The 21,536-nt window shown below is 40.3% G+C and overlaps 1 protein-coding gene across 1 annotated transcript; it reads left to right on the top strand.

The window, feature by feature from the left end:
• Positions 1 to 769: 769 nt before the first annotated feature.
• On the top strand, positions 770 to 21,536 carry CEP78 (centrosomal protein 78). The gene is made up of 15 exons (XM_083464890.1): positions 770 to 1,299; positions 2,108 to 2,286; positions 2,371 to 2,443; positions 3,592 to 3,695; positions 4,548 to 4,722; positions 5,574 to 5,687; positions 7,214 to 7,278; positions 8,706 to 8,811; positions 11,096 to 11,231; positions 12,045 to 12,090; positions 12,378 to 12,518; positions 16,252 to 16,329; positions 16,761 to 16,927; positions 18,609 to 18,762; positions 20,550 to 21,536. The coding sequence occupies exons 1-15, from the start codon at positions 1,047 to 1,049 to the stop codon at positions 21,045 to 21,047; spliced, it is 2,289 nt and encodes a 762-aa protein (XP_083321016.1). The 5' UTR covers positions 770 to 1,046; the 3' UTR covers positions 21,048 to 21,536.

Raw genomic sequence — 21,536 nt, forward strand, 5'->3', positions numbered from 1 at the left:
AGGAAAAGCTGGTCGGAATATGAATCCGGCATTAAGTGAGGCGGGATCATTCATCCAAGCAAAACAGGGAAACGAGTCGAGCTCAGTGGCGTAGCGTGGGTTGTCGGCACCCGGGGCAAGGCAAGTAATTTGCGCCCCCTAACCCGTGGATTTGCGCCCCCTAACCCTAACCCCCAGATGTTGCGCCCGGTACGGCCGGGCCCCCCCTGCACCCCCCACGCTACGCCACTGGTCGAGCTTCTTGCCTGAATCGTTTCCACGACGGTTTTACGAGGCGCTGGAGACGCCGCGAGGCTCAGAGCAGCGCCTGGGTCAGGGAGGGTCAAGGTGTTCCATGGCGCTCTTCCTCAGGATGCTTTCTCCCCGATAGCTGGAGTACCGGGATGGGGATAATTGTATTTTATTGGACTAGGGAGCTGTCAATACCTACTAGCAGGGGCGCGTAGCCAGAACTTAGGGGGGGGGGCAAGAACGGACGAGATTGGTCAGTTTGTTACATATTTCTATTATTTTACTGGGGAGGCAGGTGTTCCCCCCCCAGCCCATGGGTACTAGCCATGGTGTCTATGCCCTGATCCATCTGGGTCTTCTTATGTTCTTCCTTATCTGTATAGCGGTTTGAATATTCAGCAGTTCAGGAATAAGGGGCATGGCAATATTCCCCATGGACTATCTAGAGAGAGAGACCTCAGGCTTGTCTTGTCCTTCCCATGCTCTTCTTAGTGCAGGGAGGAGGTGAACATTGAACCCTCCTTAATCCTGTGAGCTTCATCCCAGCTTTAATCTCTTGCATCCACAAAAGATTTCATCTTCAAATAAGCACAGTATCTCTCCTAGTGAAGTTGTTCACTTCTGCAGGAAGGGAACACAGACGTCCTGTGCCTTCTTCAAAGCATCACTTGAAGGAAAAGTCTTTGGACAGAGCCATAGTTCTGGTGAATTCAGGAAAGCATATGCCAAACATTGTTTGTAGCTGTTGAAATAACTTCACATTATCTTTTGTTTTCTCTTCTTATTTTCAGTTGCCACCCAATACATGACTAAAAATGATTGACTCAGTCAAAGTAAGAAGACAGTGCAGCTTGGATTTTTACTCTCATTATGAGCACCTTTGTTCAGTTCAGGGCTGTGTCCCTCTACAATCTGTAAAAGCTAGAAGGCTTCTTGGTGTTCTTGATATAAATGCAGATCGCATCAAACCTCCTGATTGGGTACCTCTCTTGGATGCTATCAGGCACAACAAAACTTTGACATCTATTGCCATAAGAAGCTTTCATCATCAGGGACACAGAGACTCAGGTAGTGACCAGTTAAATTGTTAACCATATGACCGCTCTTTCTCTTATAAAATTGTGTTCTTGTGCTAAATCCTACTGTGATCAGCTCTATTCAGCATGGTCAGTGGTCATGGATGATGAGAGTTAGAGTCAAACAAAAGCAGAAATACTGCAAGTAGTAGTAGTAGTAGTAGTAGTAATAATAATAATAATAATAATAATAATAATAATAATAATAATTTATTATTTATACCCCGCCCATCTGGCTGGGTTTTCCCAGCCACTCTGGGCGGCTTCTAAAAGAATATTAAAATACTGTGATACATCAAACATTAAAAGCTTCCCTAAACAGGGCTGCCTTCAGATGTCTTCTAAAAGTCTGGTAGTTGTTGTTCTCTTTGACATCTGGTGGGAGGGAGTTCCACAGGGAGGGCGCCACTACCGAGAAGTTTCTCATCCCTGCAGTTACCTTTTTTTTAAAAAAAGAAAAATTGGGATTATAAGAATTGTGTATTTTGGGTTGTCGTCCCCCCTCTTTCTGTCCATTTTTTTTCATTTAACGGTCCATTCCTCCCCCATTCATACTCTTTAGTATTTGTTTCTTCAGGTTCCAATAGAAGAGGGAGAGTTATGCAAGTGACTTGCATCATGTTTAAGTTGCCTTTGGCCATGGTGTCACTAATACAAAGGAATTTGCATCTGCTTATGTAGCTAAAATGGGATGGTAGGCAGAATCAATCAATCAATCAATCAATCAATCATGAATGGCCTATGTAAACGCTTAAGTGGTGTTTGTTCTGATGATTTTATTAGCTTTTTTTGTTTTCTAGGTGTTGAAAAGCAGGGAACATATATTGTAAGAAGGAGAATTCCAGCAATTCGATCCAAAGACTTTACTGCTCAACTATGTAAAGCTATTAAAAGTTGTCTGATGAGATCAAGTGCTCTAGTAAATTTGGAACTACAGGGACTGCTTTTGAGGGAAAAAGACTTAATATTACTGACAAAAGTAAGACTGCTCAATTGCAATAAATATTTTCATAGAAATACTTCTGTGCCCATTTTAAAATTACTAATATTCTTTATTTTGAAGGGGTTGGCTAACACATCATCTCTAGAGAGACTGTCTTTAGCAGACTCACCAATTGGTGATGGAGGTTTGGAAAGTAAGTTCTGAATTTTCTGAAGAAAACTAGACTTAATATGCGACACAGTGTCATTTGTAAAAATGCATCTTGTTTCACACATTCATAATACTGCTGTAGTTAGTACATTTTAATTTGAAATGTCCTGTTTAACCTTGTTTTATGTTCTTTGGTATGTTAAAAACATTTCCCACATTTGAAATAAAATAATGGCATTCTGATTACATCTTGGCTTTCTTCTGTCGGAAGTTCATAGAAGTTAATTTGATGGTATCTTGGAAATCCGTGGCTGCCTTGGTGGCCATGATCTATCTATTTTTCTGTATGACAACTTAGGTAGCTGCTTCAGGTACGTTGAGTTGTAAAGAGGAGCAACTGCACCTGAAATACAAAGAAGAGTATAGCCTTTCTCAGGCGTTCTTCCTTTGCATGAGAGAGAGTGCAGGGTAGCCCTTGCTGCCCCTCCCCACTGTTGTGACCCTGCTGCCCACTCCCAAACCCTTAGCCATTCACACATTGTGGGGAAAAGTCTGTACACACATAGGCTACCTCTCACCCCTTAGGCTTGAAAAGAAACCTTCCTATTGCCCTGAAAGTTTCTATTGAGGCTAACTGCATTGCTGTGGAAGGGGCAAGGATGTGAGGTTGTGGGCCAGGCAAGGAGGTCCCAACATGCCATAACTGTTCAAATTTGTATTCTCTGGAAATATACCACTGATACTAGGTAGTGTTGTTCAGCAGTGAGACTGACAAGAGCTTCAATCAGAGGAGTGAAAAACGACATACTGCATGAGGAACTGGTGACTTGTTGGCTTGTATTACATGACGTGCAAACACACACAAATACAACTTGGAACTACATTAACCAAAACACTTGTACAATAGTGTTTTTCCACAATTTACTATGTGATAGGATGTATGAATACACAAATGACACTGAAATTAAGGGAAGTACTTAGATTTTTTCTTTCTTTTACGAAAGCTTTGGGAAAGTAGACTGCTTAGTACAGCAGTTGCCACTCTAGAGTTGCCACCCTTGTTGCAAGCACATGGCAGCACAACATTGCTGATCAATGAAGTGAGAATGTACTGGTGATTAAAAGGAGCTTGAAGCTGTACAAGATAGCAACCTTCTATATTTAAGTAGTGACATCTCTCTTTATTTCTAGTGATTTGTCAGAGTGTGAAGAATTCACCTTGCATCAAAACTATAGATTTTACAGGGTGCAGTTTGACATGGCGAGGAACCCAACACATGGCCAACATTTTAAAGGTAAAACCACTTTTGAAATTTGATGTAAATGTTGCCATTCCTGTCTGTAATTTATATGTGAACCAAATGCTAACTATACCTGCATATTAAGCAGACAGCCTTGGCACTATCTGCTGTCTCGTCTGCTAAGTCCATGTATCAACTCATCTATAAGATGACTTTTTAAAGTTTGAAATGTCCCGTTTAACCTAATTTTATGCTCTGTGGCATGTTTAAAACATTTTCCACATGTGAAAGGCTTTTGTTTTTTAATTGAAATGTTGACTTCAAATTATGTCAGCTTTGAAAGGGATGTTTGTGGATGTGCATGATCCTCAGGATTTTTACTTGGAAGTAAATTCCACTCAGTTTTAAGGGATTTACAATGTCATTCTAACCATTCTAGCCATGTCTAATGAAAAGTAAGTTGTATTGAATTCAGTGGGGCTTAGTGAGGTTTGGAGTGCAAGCCTTACTCTCCCTAGTTTAGGATATTTAGAATTGCACCCTGAGTCTTCTATAACACAAATCCATGATCTTTAAGCATATGTTTCTGTTTGTGATGAAAATTGCCTGTCCCTAAGGACTACTTCTGAAGCCCTAGTATACTAACTTCTAACATAGCATCCAGTTTTCCTGAAGTTCACAGTAAGACAAGCCATTCAGTTTTGACAGGCATGCAGCATTCTATTTGCCTTCACATAGTAAAGAATGAGTTTGAAATGTAACTTATTCTCAAGTGTGTTTTAATATTACTTTAACTTTAGCTCTCATTATACCTTCAACAATATAATGGTCATTCAGTTTTTGTATTCTAGCTGGCATTTTCAGCAACTATTTGCATTTGCATTTTGGTGGTTTTGTCTTTGGAAGCACCAGGCACTGAAAAGACACAGCGAAGCTTGGGCTGAGAGCCTGCGCTATAGGAGACCTGATTTGGACTGCATGGCTGGCTTAAGGCGCATTACTCTCAACTGCAACTCACTTATTGGTGACCGCGGTGCTGCTGTTTTAGCCGAATGCCTGGGAGAAGACCTATGGTTAAAAGGTAGGTGCTAATTATAGATAGAGTTGTAAACAGCATGCTTGCGTAGGATACAACACCTTTACATGGAGTAAATTACTGCATATTTTACAAGGTCTGTTTCTTACTATGGAGAGAGGAATGTCAAGTTCCCTGCCCTTTTCTGTGAGCTAACTTGTAGCTCTGATATGGTCCTTTAAATAAGGTTTAGAACCATTCATAAGTACAAACTATTTTAAAGAATTTCTGTTAAGCCTTCTGTTAAGCCAAATGTAGGCTCTGCATTAAATAATTTGGCCCAACATGATTGCTTTCTTCTGTCCCTTTCTTAGCTTTCTACCCCTCCCTCAACTTTATTTCCATGAGCTTTATCAGTTAGGGACTAGGTTTGGGGAGGGCCTTCAGCAGCATGAGGAATAAGGGCTGTTGCTCCACTATCAGGAGCGCTTGCTCCTCAGAAGTAACACTGAATAATCTCAACTACCGTATTTTTCCATGTATAAGACGCCCCCTAATTTTTGACATTATTTTTAAGGGGGAAAACCTAGTCTTATACACGGAAAAATCTGGTAAGTAGGCATGACCAGGTGAATCTTGCTATGTGTGGACAGTAATGCAAATAACAGTGTATGTACTTGATTATGTATGAGACCAGTTAACATGAAACTGACTGAGTGATGGGCAAATAATTTAGTGGGCAAAGTGTGTGTAAAATCACACAGAATTTGTTGAAATAACGTAATACTTCTTTTTCTTCCAGAATTTGGCAACTTCAGGTTGAAGTTAGAGCAGGGTCTGTCTAAACATTCTGCTATGTCTGTGTTTAAATACTTCTAGATCATGCCAATTAATAATATTCTTCTTTAATATTCTAGCACTTGATTTGCAGCAGTGCGGAATTACCAATGAGGGAGCTAGATCACTTCTGGATATATTTGAGACCAACAAAACAATTGTGGTTCTAGACATCAGGAAAAATCCATTAATAGGTATGTTTCTTCTGGTTGCACCATCCAGGAGTATAAAAATGTATATTAGAATTTCAAAAGTATAATGCACTTAAAAACAATGTGGCATTAATGTCCTCCCCCCCCCGCCTTGAGAATGAGGATATTCAGGGCACTTTTTATAGAGAGAGCTGCTGCTTATGGTGCAAAACCAGATTTACAAATGTGCAGGTATTGTAGGATTCTGTTTAGGATTCTGCCTTTTGACAGGTCATATTTTGAATTGGACAAATGCTAGAGAGCGCTCTCTGTTGCCTCCACTGATGACCCCTTCCCACAAAATTGAGCCATAAAGTACTCTTTAATACCTTCTCTCTCCCCAACAGGAATACTGATAGGCAGGTGCTCATGTTCTTTCTTTATACATCTCTGTTGCTGCTGCCATGTACTAGCAAAGAGACATATGTAAGGAAGTGACTAACTGAGGTGCATTGGGAGAAAATGGAAACCTTTTGGTTGTGTAGATGAAAGTGACTAAAGTACATTGATTGGTACCTGTGATGGGAACATACACACTCTAGGGCAGCAGTATCCAATGTGGTGACATCCAGATGTGCCATCAGCCCCACTTATCATGGTCAGAAAAGATAGGAATTGTAGTCTAACAGCATCTAGAAGTTACCACACTGGCTTCCCTGTTCTAGGGGCTGCACGTCAAAACTGCATCAGCCTAAAGCTCCCAGATCTAACCAGTCTTCAGTACAGTAAGCTTAAAAGGATTCAGGCATCTGCTTTCTAACACCAAGAGCCAATACTCATGATCACTGAGCTTGTAAGAGTGATTCAAACCTACTGTGTGGGTTGGTTATATATCCATGGTTCGCCAGCAGTAGATTCTGTCATGAATAAGGCCTTTGAGGGCAGAAACTAGAAAGTGCTGGAAGACTCTGGAAAGTTCATATTGTTTTGACTAACTCAGAGTCACGTGGAGCCAGGAGAGATAAATTCCTGGGCTCAGCGAGCTGCCTTATCTCTTTGCTCTCTCTCTTTGCTCTCTTTTACTCTGCTTGTACATTGCATGGAACATAATTTTTGCCACAGTAAAGTTTTTCTTTTACTGTGGATCTTTGAGTTTTCCATGGTTCTTTTTTATTTACTGCAAGACACTACTGTGCGACAGATTCACCATACGAAAGCACATGCCTGTATCTCTTGTGATGCAAAAGAAAAAAATAGCCATTTAATGGTCTCCCCCTCTTTCCACTTAATAACCTTAGTGTCTTCAATAACTCAAAACCTCGAAGCTCTGGTTAGACAATCATTGAGACAGTAAATTCCTGGTCCCTCTTTCTGCACTAGCATTTAGATAACTCTGGGGATATATTTAGGTCCTTTGACTTGGCTCTTTGATAGATATGGGGTTGAGCCATGGAGACTTTATATATAGGTAGTTCTTTTAGCCACTCTAGTAGTAGAAATGAGGGCAGAGGAGAGGCTGAATGGATTATAGTGGGTGCTGAAAAAATTAGCATATAATGAAAATGTTTTTGTTAATCTTTTTTTTGTAGATCATGCTTTAATGAAGACAATAATTGAAAAAGTTCTGATGAATGCAAATGGAAGTAACATGGAGGTATATTCTGTAACAGAGTTTGTTTGTAGTTACTAGTATAATGAAATAACCCACAAAATACCAAATAATTGTGCCAGTCATTTCTCTGCTCATTACATTTTGGACAATGGAACTCTGGGGGGGACGGGACACTTTTGAGTTATAAAAAGGCAGAGCATGTTTTTAAAATTTAGACTAGCATTAGATTGCTTCTTCAATGTGCTCAGAGCAGGTTTTTAGTTTGGTCAGACAGGGAGACACTTCCTTTTATCTCAAGCAAATAATTTTTCTCCTGTTCCTGAGAATTTCCTATTTGCATTGCCTCATGTTTTGCTTGAATTCATCCAGTTTGCAGACACTGCTTGAAGACTGGTACAATACTGATGACACCTGGTCCCAAAGCACTGAATGACCTCACTCAGTGGTTTCATAGATGCATAGTAAATAATATATAAAACTCTGTAGAAATGCAAACACAAATTCCAATGAATATAAGTGACTGGAAGTGTTGAATTAGACAAAACAGAAGAACTACTGGAGAATCACCACCACCAGATGTTCTAAACTGTGTAAAGAATGGTGCAATCTACACAGTCAAAAACTGCTGAGAGGCCCAGTAAGATCAGTAGGGAGGTGATGTCTTTGTTGACCTTCTGGAAAGGGATCCCCATACCAGGGCTGCTGGTCTCTTGCTGATACTGGACTGAAAAGGGTTGAGAGGTGTATCATTCAACAATACCTTGAGGAATAATTCTTGCACAAATACCATAATCATTCCACCAAAGAGAAAGATTTGGTGCTGGTTGAAAACTGGCTAAACTTCTTTATTCGGTGTAGATTTTTTAAAGAATGATTGGACCACTGCCAATTTGAAATTCTGGCCTTTAAAGAAATATTACCAGTCTTGTTCAGAAATTTGCAAAGCTCTCCATGATAGATCTGTGCTAGCCAAGGCATGTGATGTTGCTATTTTAATGTGGTTTTCAAAATCCCAAGCACCCTGTCAACATCCTTGAGAATGATCTTATGTCAATCCAAGCAACAGCAATGGGTGGCTGTAGACTACATATGAACTACAGCATCCAAGCCAGACTGAATTTGAGTTAGCTTATCAATGATGCATCAGGCAAAACCATCAGAGCAAGCAGTTTCTGGTGACTCAGTCTGGTGAACCTACTGAAAAAGCTCAGCTGCATGCAATTCTTTTGATGTTGTGGCAGAGAAGAAAGATTTCTTTGCAGTTGCCATCACTACCACCTCATAGGCCTGGGAATGGCGTGCTCAATGAGCCCAGGAAGTATGCAAATGATAGATTAATTTTTAAATACATTTAAAATTCTTATGTTTCTCCTTTATTCCCCAATATCTGGTATCAATTTAAGTAAGGATGTTCATATTGAAGTAGTTACTACTAAATCAAATTATATACTCTTTTTCTTCTCTTCCAGTATAAGTGGCTTCCATCTCCACCCTCAAAAGACCTTAAAAATAAACCTAAAAAAAGAACAGTTGTCTTAGGAAATGGCAGAAAAGGAAAAGCTACTATTCGTATTGGTAAGTATATTGCTTTGTGCAAGTTGATATAAAATAAAAATTAATTGATATGTCAATGAGTTGATACAGCTTGTATATATAGATGGTCATATTTGTTTAGAAGTGAGACTGTAAAAAAATGAAATAGTAAAACAAATGATAAGAAAGAAACTTAAGAAACTGCCTAATAAACTAAAAAAGATATTCCAACACATTTTTAGTTACTAGTGAACAAAAAATGCAGAACAGTCAGGATCTTGGAATAAGAGTGCTTCCAGGAATTTAAATTGGGGTGTATCTAGGTTACTAAACCATGGTTATCTCCTGGCTGAGCTAGTCATACATCAATTTATTCAATTGATTCCAGCCAGTTGGCAAGGCTGAAAATTATTTTGGCTTGAAGAATGAAAGCTTCAAAAGCAAACCAACAACCAGTAAACAAAATCATTGATTCCATTTTTCATTTTTGAAGTGCTTCTCATTTTCAAAGTAGAACTATTTAAAACACACTAGCCTAGCCATTCCAAGTGCTTCTGCCTCTTGCTGCCAAACCACCCAACATTTCTCTCTACCTTGAAGCTAGCCAGGGAAGGGGGACTGGGATCTTCCCCTTCTTTACATACAATCTTCTCAACCTCAGTGAAACTTCAGGAGACAATTCCCCACTGCTTCCAAGCTAAAGCTTAAGGCGGTAGCTCATTGTCACCATTAACAAAGGGTCATGGACCACTTGCTAAGGCAGGGGTAGTGAATGGAAATATGGATGGCTGCTAGTACACTTAACTAGGATAGATAGTATACAGAGTTCTGAGACATGCCCTATGTTTAGGATTAAATGTAGTCGGAAATTTCAGGCTTCAATTTGCTGTGTTCATACTTTACCAGTGTTCATGTCCTTAGGTATCTATCCATCCATGCACACAACCCACATCGCTTCCTTAATACAGCTTGCATACTGCCTTCCATTTTAAATCCATTCACAATCCAGGCTTGATTTGAAATATGTGGAGGGAAAATGAATCACCTGAAGCCCAACATTCTAATTTTAAGTGAGGTCTGTGCTGACCTCATGCAGTAAATTTAATGTCCTGAGCGATGTTTCATTAAACAAAAAGGTTTGTTTTAAGGCTTTTCTAGTAATTGGAGTTTGTTATATATGCTTCAAATATGAGCCTCCTAGTTGGCATGGAAAAACCTTAAACTTATAACAACTTATGAGCAAGCCAGCCAAGGCATTTTAATGACTACTTAAATTGAAAGGTATCTAAAATGTATTATCCTGATTAATTTATGTATCTGGCTATTTTCCTACTTCTGCTTCAGTAATCTGGAGACACAGAGGTAAGCATGCGAGCTAATATCTATGAACTTTCTGGACTCCAAGGCTGCAGTTCTGTGTAGTTACCTGGGAATGAACATGCATAGGATTGTGCTACAAGATTGCCATTTGCCATGGATGGTATCTCCACCAAGCGGGGCACTTTTCTTCCCCATGGAAGAAAATGGATATGATTGGACTGTGCAATGGGATATTAAGTACATTTACTCATGAGACTTGTTCAACATGGTGAGACTTAGCCTGAATCTAGCACCTAACTATAAAAAGAAAAATTATGTTAAAACAATGTTTATACATAAAATCTGGAATTTCATCAACAGCATGCTCTAGTGACTGAAATATAAATCACAACAATATATATATTTTAAGCCTTGAATCATTTCCATTTATATTGCTTTTCCTGCAATGATCTCAAGGCAGCACCCATGATTCTTCCTATATCTTACAACACTTACAACAACCCTGTGAGATTGGTTATTCTGAGAGATGGTGGCCTTGGTGTGCTTGCTATATAGCTTGCTCTGTCATAACTTTTTAATTTTTCTTTTAATTTTTAAAATTGTACACTTTCACAGGTCTAATGAGGACTAATGTGCAACAATAGGGAATCACATAAGGATTCCCTGTTCTTGCACATTAGTCCTCATTAGCCCTGTGAAAGCAAGTTACTAGTAAGTCCTATAAAGTTTTATGAATCTATGTGGTGGTAGAAGAATTATTTGTTGACTTTTAATCAGCATTTTCTAACTGTGGAAAATGTAGTACTTTCCAACTGTGGAATATAACCTGGGATTTATGGAATAAAAACAATTTCTCAGTAAAATCTTAATGATTGACGTTGGATTGACAGCAGAAACCCATTTCATCTGCTTCTTGTCTCCTAAATTTTTAAAATTCTGTATCTCTCCCCCCCCCCCGTGTTATCTGGATCAATCATTCTTCTTTCTCTTGCTTGCTATGATACAGGGTTTGCATCAAAAAAGCCCTTAAGTCCTAGTAAGACAGTGCTGTGTGATCAAGACAGCTATGTTCCCAAGCCCTTGCCTCCAGGAGCACGTGGCTTCCTGCCTTGGCGTACTGCTGAACGTGCAAAACAGCACAGGTAATATTTATTGAAGGCAGTGAAAAAATGCCATATGCTTTGTGGATTAAGGTAACGTGGAAGAGGCTAGTATATTCTTAGGTAGCCCTGGCATATATATTTTCACTGAGTTCAAATTGTGCTATAGATATGTAAACATACAGTGCTATAAATAGTTTTTAAAAAAATAAGTGACACCAGCATCTGTGTTGTACTTGGTAGCTCAACATCTGAATGCCCTGCAGCTTAACAACTTCTTTAGGGACCCCGACAAGCACCACTCTCCTTTGAAAAGCTTCGCTTGTGTCTGGGATAGAAATAACTCTTGATATTGTAGTGACTACTTTGATGACACATGAATCCACCTTGTGGCTAGTTGCTGTACATGTATGCCATATAGGGCTTGTGCCCATGTAGAAAATGTAGGTGAAAATCAAGTAATTCTCCCAATATGCCATGTTCTTGTGAAGACAGCTAGTATATTTGTATCAGTTCAAGAGAGATTGGAGAAAGACGTGCATAGTTTTTGCTGTGGTGGTTGCACTCATCTAAATAGGAATGTCTGATTCTGCAAATAAACATGGAACGCAAGAGAATCAGGGAGAGAGATTCCACTGACCCCATTCACAGTCTACTATGAATTACTTACTGTCAGCAGCTTGCTGTTGTCCATTAACAGTATTTTGGGTGGAGGGAAAGTGAAGGCTTTGGTTGGGAATACTGATATGAGGACTTGATCTCAGGCTGAAATAAGCTTTGCTTAAATCTGTGAAGTCATGCTGCAAACATCAGACTCCCCCTCCCCACTTCTTAAAACATTTAATTTGTGTTTAGGGCTGCATCTAGGAAGAGTACTCAGGAAATTCCATTGCAAATCCAGGTAACATTATAATTTCTCCTCATTTCTGGGAAACAAACAAGAGAGTATTATCACTGGCTTTGGGAAGGACAGCTTATTTTTGACAATGTCTGATTGTGAAGATTCTTCCTTAGGGAAGTTTATGACTTAAATTCAGTAACAAGTACAGAGTGACCTGGACCTGTAGAAGAGGCAAAATAAAAGATATCTATCAGATGATCACTAATGTTATATAATCCACTTGTAAAATGAGATCATTAACATAATTAAATCTAATTGTATACTGTGCCTACTGTATGTGCATGCAGGCTGGCATTCCAGTGAAAGTAACTGTGGAAAGTGTGTCTTCATCTGAAACGGAGACAGATGGTGCTGCAGAGGATGTTATATGTGAAACTGATGCCACAAAGTCACCAGAAATAAAGTTAAAACAGTACCATCAGTTACAGGTACAGTTTCTGTCTTTTAGATTTTATGAAAGACAAATGAAATTCAGTGATTAGCCTTTGTGTGTGGGACTAGGCACATAGAAATAGTCCGCCAATTACCCCATATAACTTAATTCTTCTAGAAGGCTGCTAGATGTACAGGTCTTTAATTTTTTTATAAATACAGAAATGAATTGCAAATATAGGCTGTGATCCAGATGAATGCAGGCAAGGAAACCATATCTGCAGTTGGTACCTCACTTTGCTTTGGGAGTTGTAGTAATAAAAGCAACTAGATAAGCAACTTTGGGGGGGGGGGAGACTTGTCTTATTTACTAAGGGCAACAGTGGCAAAAAATTAATAGCACCTTGTCTGCCCATAATTAAGTTTTTTTGGGTTAGACAATATGTAATTTATAATATATTTCTATGAGATCCATGCCCCCACCCGTCTTACATTTGTTTACAGAAACTATATTTAACCCTCCTGCCAATACTAGTTAATCCTACTATCTTTCTCTTGACAAAGGCCACCCTATAGAGCAGCCAAGGCAGTTTGTGTCTTCAAAGGAGACCTGAAACTGAAATGGATCTGCATATTTGTCCAAGAGTAACTAAGCACCCTTTTCATTACCTTGCCCCGGAAAGGAATATTAACCACTTGCCCATTGCAGTTAATGTCATACTTGTGCAAACTAATAATAATAATAATAATAATAATAATAATAATAATAATAATAATAATAATTTATTATTTATACCCCGCCCATCTGGCTGGGCCTCCCCAGCCACTCTGGGCGGCTTCCATAGAAACCAAAAATACATTAAAATATCACACGTTAAAAACTTCCCTGAACAGGGCTGCCTTAAGATGTCTTCTGAATGTCAGGTAGTTGTTTATCGCTTTGACATCTGCTGGAAGGGCGTTCCACAGGGCGGGCGCCACTACCGAGAAGGCCCTCTGCCTGGTTCCCTGTAGCTTTGCTTCTCGCAATGAGGGAACCACCAGAAGGCCCTTGGCGCTGGACCTCAGCGTCCGGGCAGAATGATGGGGGTGGAGACGCTCCTTCAGGTATACTGGACCGAGGCCGTTTAGGGATTTAAAGGTCAGCACCAACACTTTGAATTGTGCTCGGAAACGTACTGGGAGCCAATGTAGGTCTTTCAAGACCGGTGTTATATGGTCTCGGCGGCTACCCCCAGTCACCAGTCTAGCTGCCGCATTCTGGATTAGTTGTAGTTTCCGAGTCACCTTCAAAGGTAGCCCCACGTAGAGTGCATTGCAGTAGTCCAAGCGGGAGATAACCAGAGCATGCACCACTCTGGCGAGACAGTCCACAGGCAGATAGGGTCTCAGCCTACGTACCAGATGGAGCTGGTAAACAGCTGCCCTGGACACAGATTTAACCTGTGCCTCCATGGACAGCTGTGAGTCCAAAATGACTCCCAGGCTGCGCACCTGGTCCTTCAGGGGCACAGTTACCCCATTCAGGACCAGGGAATCCTCCACACCTGCCCGCCTCCTGTCCCCCAAAAACAGTACTTCTGTCTTGTCAGGATTCAACCTCAATCTAGGAGCTGGTCAAATCATATCATCTTTTAAAGAAGCTGGAATTGTGCCATCCTGTGATCTCCTAGACTCAGATGAACATCCCCTCCCTGCTACATTTATAATAAGCCAGAATTGATCAGGTACCTTGGTCTACATATTCAAGTAGCAATAACAGTGTTCCAGGCACCTCCACAAATGATATGGCATTAATTGTGGCAACCAAGTCATGATAGATGCCATCTACGTGATCCTCAGAGTGCCTTGCAAATGTGTCACAGCATGCTACTGAGGGGGGTCTACTGTATCTCCTGAAAGCCAGATTTCAAAAGGCCCCACAGCACCCAGAAAAGCTCTACTGGACACTACAAGATGGATGCAGTGGTGGAGGAGAAGGACCCATTTCCTCGCTTGCATCATGACAGAGGAGGCCTGATGGGTTTGATCAGACTCAGCATGTTTTTCTCCACCTTCACTGCAGCCATCTTCATTAACCTCAGCTCAGGTGTATAGCAAGGAGCCACACAGGCTCAGCTGAGTGGAAGAGGGTGCTTTGGAGTGATTTTGTCACCTACCTGAGAGTAGAACTTCAGCAGGAGTGCCAACCATACCAGCTGGAAAATCCCCCCGAGCCCCCAGTAATCAATTAGTCTTGGACTATTCACAGACAGGTAAAGTCACTGATAGCCTGAAGTTCAAGCGAAAAGTGACCTGATTGCGACAAGGGAATCAATATCAATTTCCTCACTTTTAGAACACTTATCTTTCTGCCCTGTTGAGCAAACCAAATCTCAAGTATTCCAGGTTTCTGTGTTGAACCAATGACATGCCCATGGTTGTCATGACAGCTGTGAAGTCCTGACCTGCCTCACAAGGCAGCCCTGGCATGAATGGTGAGATACACCAGAAGCCCTGGAAGTCTTCAACACTGTCTCTGAGAATAGCTCAATCAGCTCAGGTAGGGAGGCTCCTGAGTATACCAGTAGCACCCCCAATATGTATTGAATGCCCAAAATGAGTTACAAACACCTCAGATTGGTACGTATTCAGATCAGAGACGTAGAAAAGCAGTGGCTCCCCCAGCCAATATTGGTGCTGCACTAAATAACCAGATGGGGGCTTTCTATAACTGTGTGCTGCAGATTGAACCTCGGAACCTTTACATGCTTTCTACCACTTAACATATTTTTCGCCCTATAGGACCGTACTTTTCCCCCTCCAAAAATGAAGGGGAAATGTGTGTGCGTCCTATGGGGCGAATGCAGGCTTTCGCTGAAGCCTGGAGAACGAGAGGGGTCGGTGCGCACCGACCCCTCACGCTCTCCAGGCTTCAGGAAGCTCTGCGCAACGCTTGGGAGACCGGCGCGACTTCCCGCCGGGCTCCCTAGGCTTGCAGATAGCAGGCTGTTCTGGGGGCTGGGGTCAGGGGAAGCTCGGGCTTCCCCCGCGCCTGGGGGAAAAAATAATTTCCCCCCCTTTATTCCCCCCCCCAAAAAAACTAGGTGCGCCCTATGGGGCGAAAAATACGGTAACTATGGCCTCTCCTTCTGAGAGATTCTGTGTAGGACATGGTGTGTTTCATTCCTTGCTCTGCCTCTGACGCAAAGACTGCATCTTAGAATTCTGACAATGTTATCTAGTATAGTAGTCTAAGGGTAAAATATTCCCATAGATTCATTGGTGAGTACTGTGTGTGTTGGGGGAAAGAAGTTAGACCTTTAACTGCTTGTGTTTACAGCTGTTTGTTATAGTTTCTTTCCAAAGTGATGTGTTAGGAACCTTTTTCTCTTCCAACTGAAATGTTGTTTCAAACAAGAGCCACTGGAGCGAGCCAAAATTTCTTGAAGGATTTACTATAGGAAACTACAAAATTGTAATTAAAAGTGAACTACTGTAGTTAAAAGCTTAATGATGCTTAGTTTAACTTTATTTACATCCATATAATAATTATTTTGATCAGAGTGAGGGTAATGCAACTGATCTGCTTGATCCATGTATCTAAACTTTACCTATGTATGGGATGTATACAGACACAGCAGTAACATATTTTAATATGGTTTTGTCTTTTGAGGTTAAAACCCCTGATTTTGAGAGCAGAGGTAACCCAGAAAATTTTGGAAATTCCAAAATTCTAAAGCATAAATCCCAAAGAATCTAATTTTCAGCTATAGTACCCTTAAGAAACCATGATCTTCTTTCTGACAGATGGATTATGAAAAATGTCAATTAAGATTAAAAGAAGAACGAAGAGAGAGGGCAACTGCTGAAGAACGGATAATGGAGGTAGCACTCATTTTCTTTCTTAGCGCTTTTTAAAAAAGAGACACTAACTTGTCTTGCTTTAAATAGTGTTTTAGCCTTTTTTCTCACATAAGTAGAAAATTGAATTTTCCAGGATTTTAGGTTTTAGAGGCTTTTCAAACTGAGTTCAATAGAGCATACACAATTTGTCAGCTTTAAAGCCATAAGGACATCAACACTCAGTGTGATATAATTTCTTTTCTGTTCAGGGCTTTTAAACTCTTATCTGATAATATAGCTTTTGTTTAAATGAGTGTATATAATATTGTTGGAGTGGTGGTTATGGGAAAATAACAGCAATCTATTCTGGACTAAGGGCCACACACAAAATATGGAAGCAGCAGGTGTGCTTCCCCAAGTTGCCAGGTATTTAATTTAGTATTAATTAAATTATGTTTCATGATTTCTTCTAGCTGGAACTAGAAAACACCCGCTTACGGAATCTAAACTGCTCTTTGTCAGAGGTCCTCCATGCACAGTCAGTAGCCAGCACAATTCTTGAAGATGAAGGAGTTTTGGGCAGCATTGAGAGTTCTTTCCAAAAGTTTCATGCTTTTTTAGATCTTCTAAAAGACGCAGGGTAAGAGTGTGTTCTTTTGAGTTACCCTTGGAATTATCCATTCTAATAGTTTGTTATAGTTCAAAACCATCAATGGTTCATCTTCTGAGATCCTCACTGCTCAAAAGTTTGCCTAATCCAGTATCAGCAGGCACCATGGCACTTGTGAAGGCCTTTCTGTTCTTCAGATCACCTGGCCTATATTAACTTTACTGAAGATGAGGCCCATGACCTTCTATATAAAACACTTCCTAGAGTTGGAAGGCCCCACTCCCTTCTACTCCAATTGGTTACAAAGGTGGGGGGAACCATCCTCTTTGGAGGGAATCCTGAACATGCTATGGGGAAAGCTGGAATATTACTGGCTTATGCATTGTGAGATAAAGGTGGCATGGAAAGGAAAAGTAGGGTGGTGGCCATTACTTTGAATGCCCAGAAGGGCATTTCATTTCAGCATGGAGTGAGGAGGGAAGAGCTACAAAGATGGTTTCTCCAGATGCTTCCAACTTGCATGTGGACCTGTGAATTGTGAAGGCAGCAACAGGGTTTTCCGTGTCCTGGAGGGCGTTTTCTTTCAGTGTGGCAAAGAGAAGCAATGAGGATGATGTCCCTAATTGCTTCATGGTCAGTCTGACCACCCCCCTAGGTGGGCCTTTACAAGGCATTTGGGTACAGAGGGGGAGATCTGTGTGGTCAGTGTGTTTATGTAAAGAGAGTCTCTCCCCCTCCCTTTTAAAGAGCTTGGTGTGTGGGAAGAATAAAGGAGCACGAAAGGTCAGGTGCTAAGTCTTTTGCAAACTACACTGTTATGAACTGAAAACCATTCAACCTCTTCTCTTTGCTTAAATGCCCAAGAAAGGATGTCCCCTCTTCCTTTAACTTTTCAGTGCTGAAGAAAGGGCAGAGGAACTGACTTCATTTAGCTGCCTTTCTTTGCTATGCACATGTACAGCTTCTTTTCTTCCTCCTGACTTTATTTTTCTCCCCTCCCCATTTCTTTTTAATGGAACTACTGCTAGTGTGGCATACCACAAAATTATGTGTAAATTCATTGCTGTCCTCCCCACTCCCACCAGACCGCGGGAAGTCAACTACATTATGCTGGTCCCGATTCTACAGATCACACAATACTGATTTTCTCTGCATGCATGTGTGTGTGTGTGTGTGTGTGTGTGTACACACCCACAGATGCTCCAACAAAGAGCATTCCCCTGTACTAGGAAAAAAAATATGACGTTGCCACTCCACACATGCGCTCTCTCACACATTGCTTCCCCCCTCCCTGATTGAGCCTGCCCTCCCTGGCAGTCAGCCAGCTAGTTGATGCTGCACGTGGTGAAAAGGAGCAACCTGTAAGCTAGCAACAACAACAGTTCTTGGACTGTGTGTGGAGTGGCCACATCGTATATTTTTCCTACTATGGGGGAATGCCACCCAACAGCAGCCATTTTGTGTGCCACCCATGACACTCTCTCCAAATTCCCATTGCCTCCATTGGCCTGACCTACTCATTCTTGGAGAGCAAAAGTGTATAAAAATGATCTAAAAATAGTTTCTTCTCTATACTTACGCTGTGAGCAGCTGTATTAGCGTATGATTTTCCTAACAATTACAATGTTTTATTTTAGATTTTTGTAAACTGCTTAAATGTTTTCTTACAATCAAATGATATATAAATTTTAATATGTATTTTATAATGCAGACTTGGACAGCTTGCAGCAATGGCTGGTATAGATCAATCGGATTTTGGCTTATTTGCCCATCCTCAAATGACTTCTACTGTAGTTAAACCAGCAGTAACAGAAAGGGAGAAGTCATTTGAAGAAGAAAGACAAGAACACATGGAGAATTTCAAAGTAAGTATGGTGACAAGTGAAGAATACTGCCTGCTCAAAATTAATCTGGTGTGTTGTTGTTCAAATCCTCCCCCTTTTGCTTTACCTACAATTTTGTTTTCATGACTTCTCTCTTCTTATGCTCTTGTGTGTCTTCACTTCCAGGAAACTGTGGTTCAAGCACTGTTTTACTCTCCATTCAGATTCTTGGAATAGCTGCCTTTTTATTGGAGATACCCAAATGAAACCCTTGGTTGTAAGGCTTAACAAATTGAAGTCCAAGGGTTTTAGACAGCATTTTTAGAAAAGAAACCACCTAAGCTGTTACCAAATTCAGTTAAGAGTGCAATTTATGGTTCCTTAGAAGTGTCCCAGAAGCCATAAGATACTTCAGAGTTCTTAATTGGTGGAGAGTAAGTCTGTCCCTACAGGCCTCTTGGTTGTGGCTGCAGGCAGCTCTGTAGGGCTGACCTCTCCAGCACTGCTGCTCCAACATTTGTATGGAGAAAAAAATTGTATGGAGAAAAAAGGGGAGTGAAAGGTGGGATATCAAGTCCAAACTCCTCCACCTCTTCTTTATGCATGGAGCAGACTGAGTGAGGCTTTGGATTGCTCTGTTAATGGTGAAAATTCAAGTTTCCTAGGATTGTGCCTAAAAAGCCAAGTGAACTAACTATTAAGACAGAGTGTTTCTTAATGATACTTGATCATTGGTATGTGGAGAGATTTCTATAGCTGAAGGAGTAGCCAGGGAGATTCTCTATACTGATTTCTTTACCCTGGCCTTTGAGAAGTATTTTAGGACCCACTCAATTCTTGCATCTGTAATTTGTTTTAAGCTGTTCTTAATATTGAATATTGAATTGCTGTATCTTGGTTCCTATGGTGAAAAGTGGGTATGAAATAATAATATTAATACATGTCCTCATCATCCTGGCAATACCTGGATTATGGTGGTAAGAAGTCAGTCTCAGTCAGTCTTAAATTATTTGGCCAGACATACCAAACAGTCAAGTATCATTCTTTTATGCATAATGCTCAAGTTTTTTGTTTTTTTAAAAAAATACTTTTTATTAAAGGTTTTCTTGGTTTACATGCATTGTCTTTTTCGGATTGTGATGTCTTTTCTACAAATCAATTACATTTGATATGAGACATTAGTGTTGTATACAGTATAAGGTTGGGGAAGAAGGAGGGAGAGGGGCGATGGGGTGGTGAATCTTATGTTCTTTTATATAGTGTGCATGTGGGTTTTTTGTCAGCATTTAACTGGGTAGGTTCGCTGTCTATTTGCTTATTACATTTCCTTGGTGTTGAGAGGGATTGCGGGGCAAAACGTGGTTGGTTGTCTGTAGTTGGCTGCAGTGAGGTTTGTTTGCATTTGTGAGGGGGGAGTGATTGTTTGGTCAAGTAAGCCATATTGATTCGTATGCTGCTGGTGGATTCTTCTTGTTGCCTTGTTGCATACTGCTCAAGTGTTGAACATTATGGAGCAATCATCTTTGTGACTGATGACAGCATATGCTGTCAAAATGCTTACAGATGGGAATAGACCATAAAAAGACGTATTAGAATGAATTGCTAATAATGAGTTTGGTGAGACTTGCTTATTTCACACTTTCCAGCTATCTCCCTTTTTCCCAGTGCAGAGAAAGTGGTAGCCAACTTTGAGCACATTGATGATGTTTTATATTGGGGTGGGAGAGAAGCAATTCTCCCTCTGACTGTAAAGATAGCAGTCTAGTTAGAAAATTGCTGCAGAAATTCAGTTGATGTTCATTTTAATTTTCTTTTCTCTTCCTCCCTAGAATGCTGGTTCAGCTGTTATTCCTGATCCCATCTCCTTCCAGACTGATTTAGCTCCATTTCAAATTGCAAATAATGTCCTAGCTGCTACAACAGAAGGACAAGAACTTCAGGGCATTGGGCAGCCCAAGAAAAGTTTATGGCAAGACTTTGAAGGTAAAGTTGAAAGTTGGAGAATGGAAGAAAATGCATCAAAAACCAGCCAGGCAGCATCTTCTGAGAAGAGCAGCCAACCTGTGGAACTGGAAGCAAGAGGGTCCTCAGCAAGGCAACGAGTTGCTAGTTGGCATTCAGTCTCTGATCCCAGTGTAAATGTGTATAGTAGCAAATTCAGCAATCTTTCTAGTGAAAATGGTAAAGTTTCCTCAAAAAGACTTCCCTATATTGCAAGCTTTGTTGCTGGAGATCAAAGTGTACATCAAACAGATCTTTCTAGAAATGACACAGTAGGTTCTGATTCTGAAATACAAGAAAGCATCCATTCTATGGGAGGTATTTAAAAAACCAAAACATTCCTATTGGGTAGTTCACTTCATGGGTCTTGGAGATAAATGCATGCTTCAAAAACTTTATGCACACTTTGTGCGTCTATGTCATGCCTAACTTCTTGCAGTGTAAATCTTAGCAAGAATACTTGCTGACAGTATCCAAAAGGATTGTGTGTTTTACTTTTTATATTGTTTTATAAAGGATCCCATGTGATTCCGATAATTCTTGTGCATAATTCTAACATGAGTCAGGTTTTAAATAACAAAATGCTATGTGAATAAAATGATTTTTATTTTTTTTTAGTTTTTCTAAAAAATATTTTGTTAACAAGTTTTAATGTCTGATTTTGTATAGACTATTCACATATGGAATACCAATATTAGGAATCAAATACAAAAATTTAAGTGGCTGTGGCTTTTTTTAGTATTTCCCTCTCCCTTTTTTACACAAGTATAAGTTGTCTTTAAAGGAGTTTTATTGATTAAAAAAAGTATTTCAAA

Source organism: Podarcis liolepis, assembly GCF_965112155.1.
Source record: "Podarcis liolepis genome assembly, chromosome: 11".
Classification (NCBI taxonomy): Eukaryota; Metazoa; Chordata; class Lepidosauria; order Squamata; family Lacertidae; genus Podarcis; species Podarcis liolepis.

What these genes read in the sequence shown, in the direction of transcription:
- CEP78 (XM_083464890.1), top strand. Translation starts at nt 1,047, where the DNA reads ATGATTGACTCAGTCAAAGTAAGAAGACAGTGCAGCTTGGATTTTTAC. An exon ending in TGGTGATGGAGGTTTGGAAA is followed by an intron (nt 2,444 to 3,591) that starts GTAAGTTCTGAA and finishes CTTTATTTCTAG; the next exon opens with TGATTTGTCAGAGTGTGAAG. An exon ending in GATCTTCTAAAAGACGCAGG is followed by an intron (nt 16,928 to 18,608) that starts GTAAGAGTGTGT and finishes TTTATAATGCAG; the next exon opens with ACTTGGACAGCTTGCAGCAA.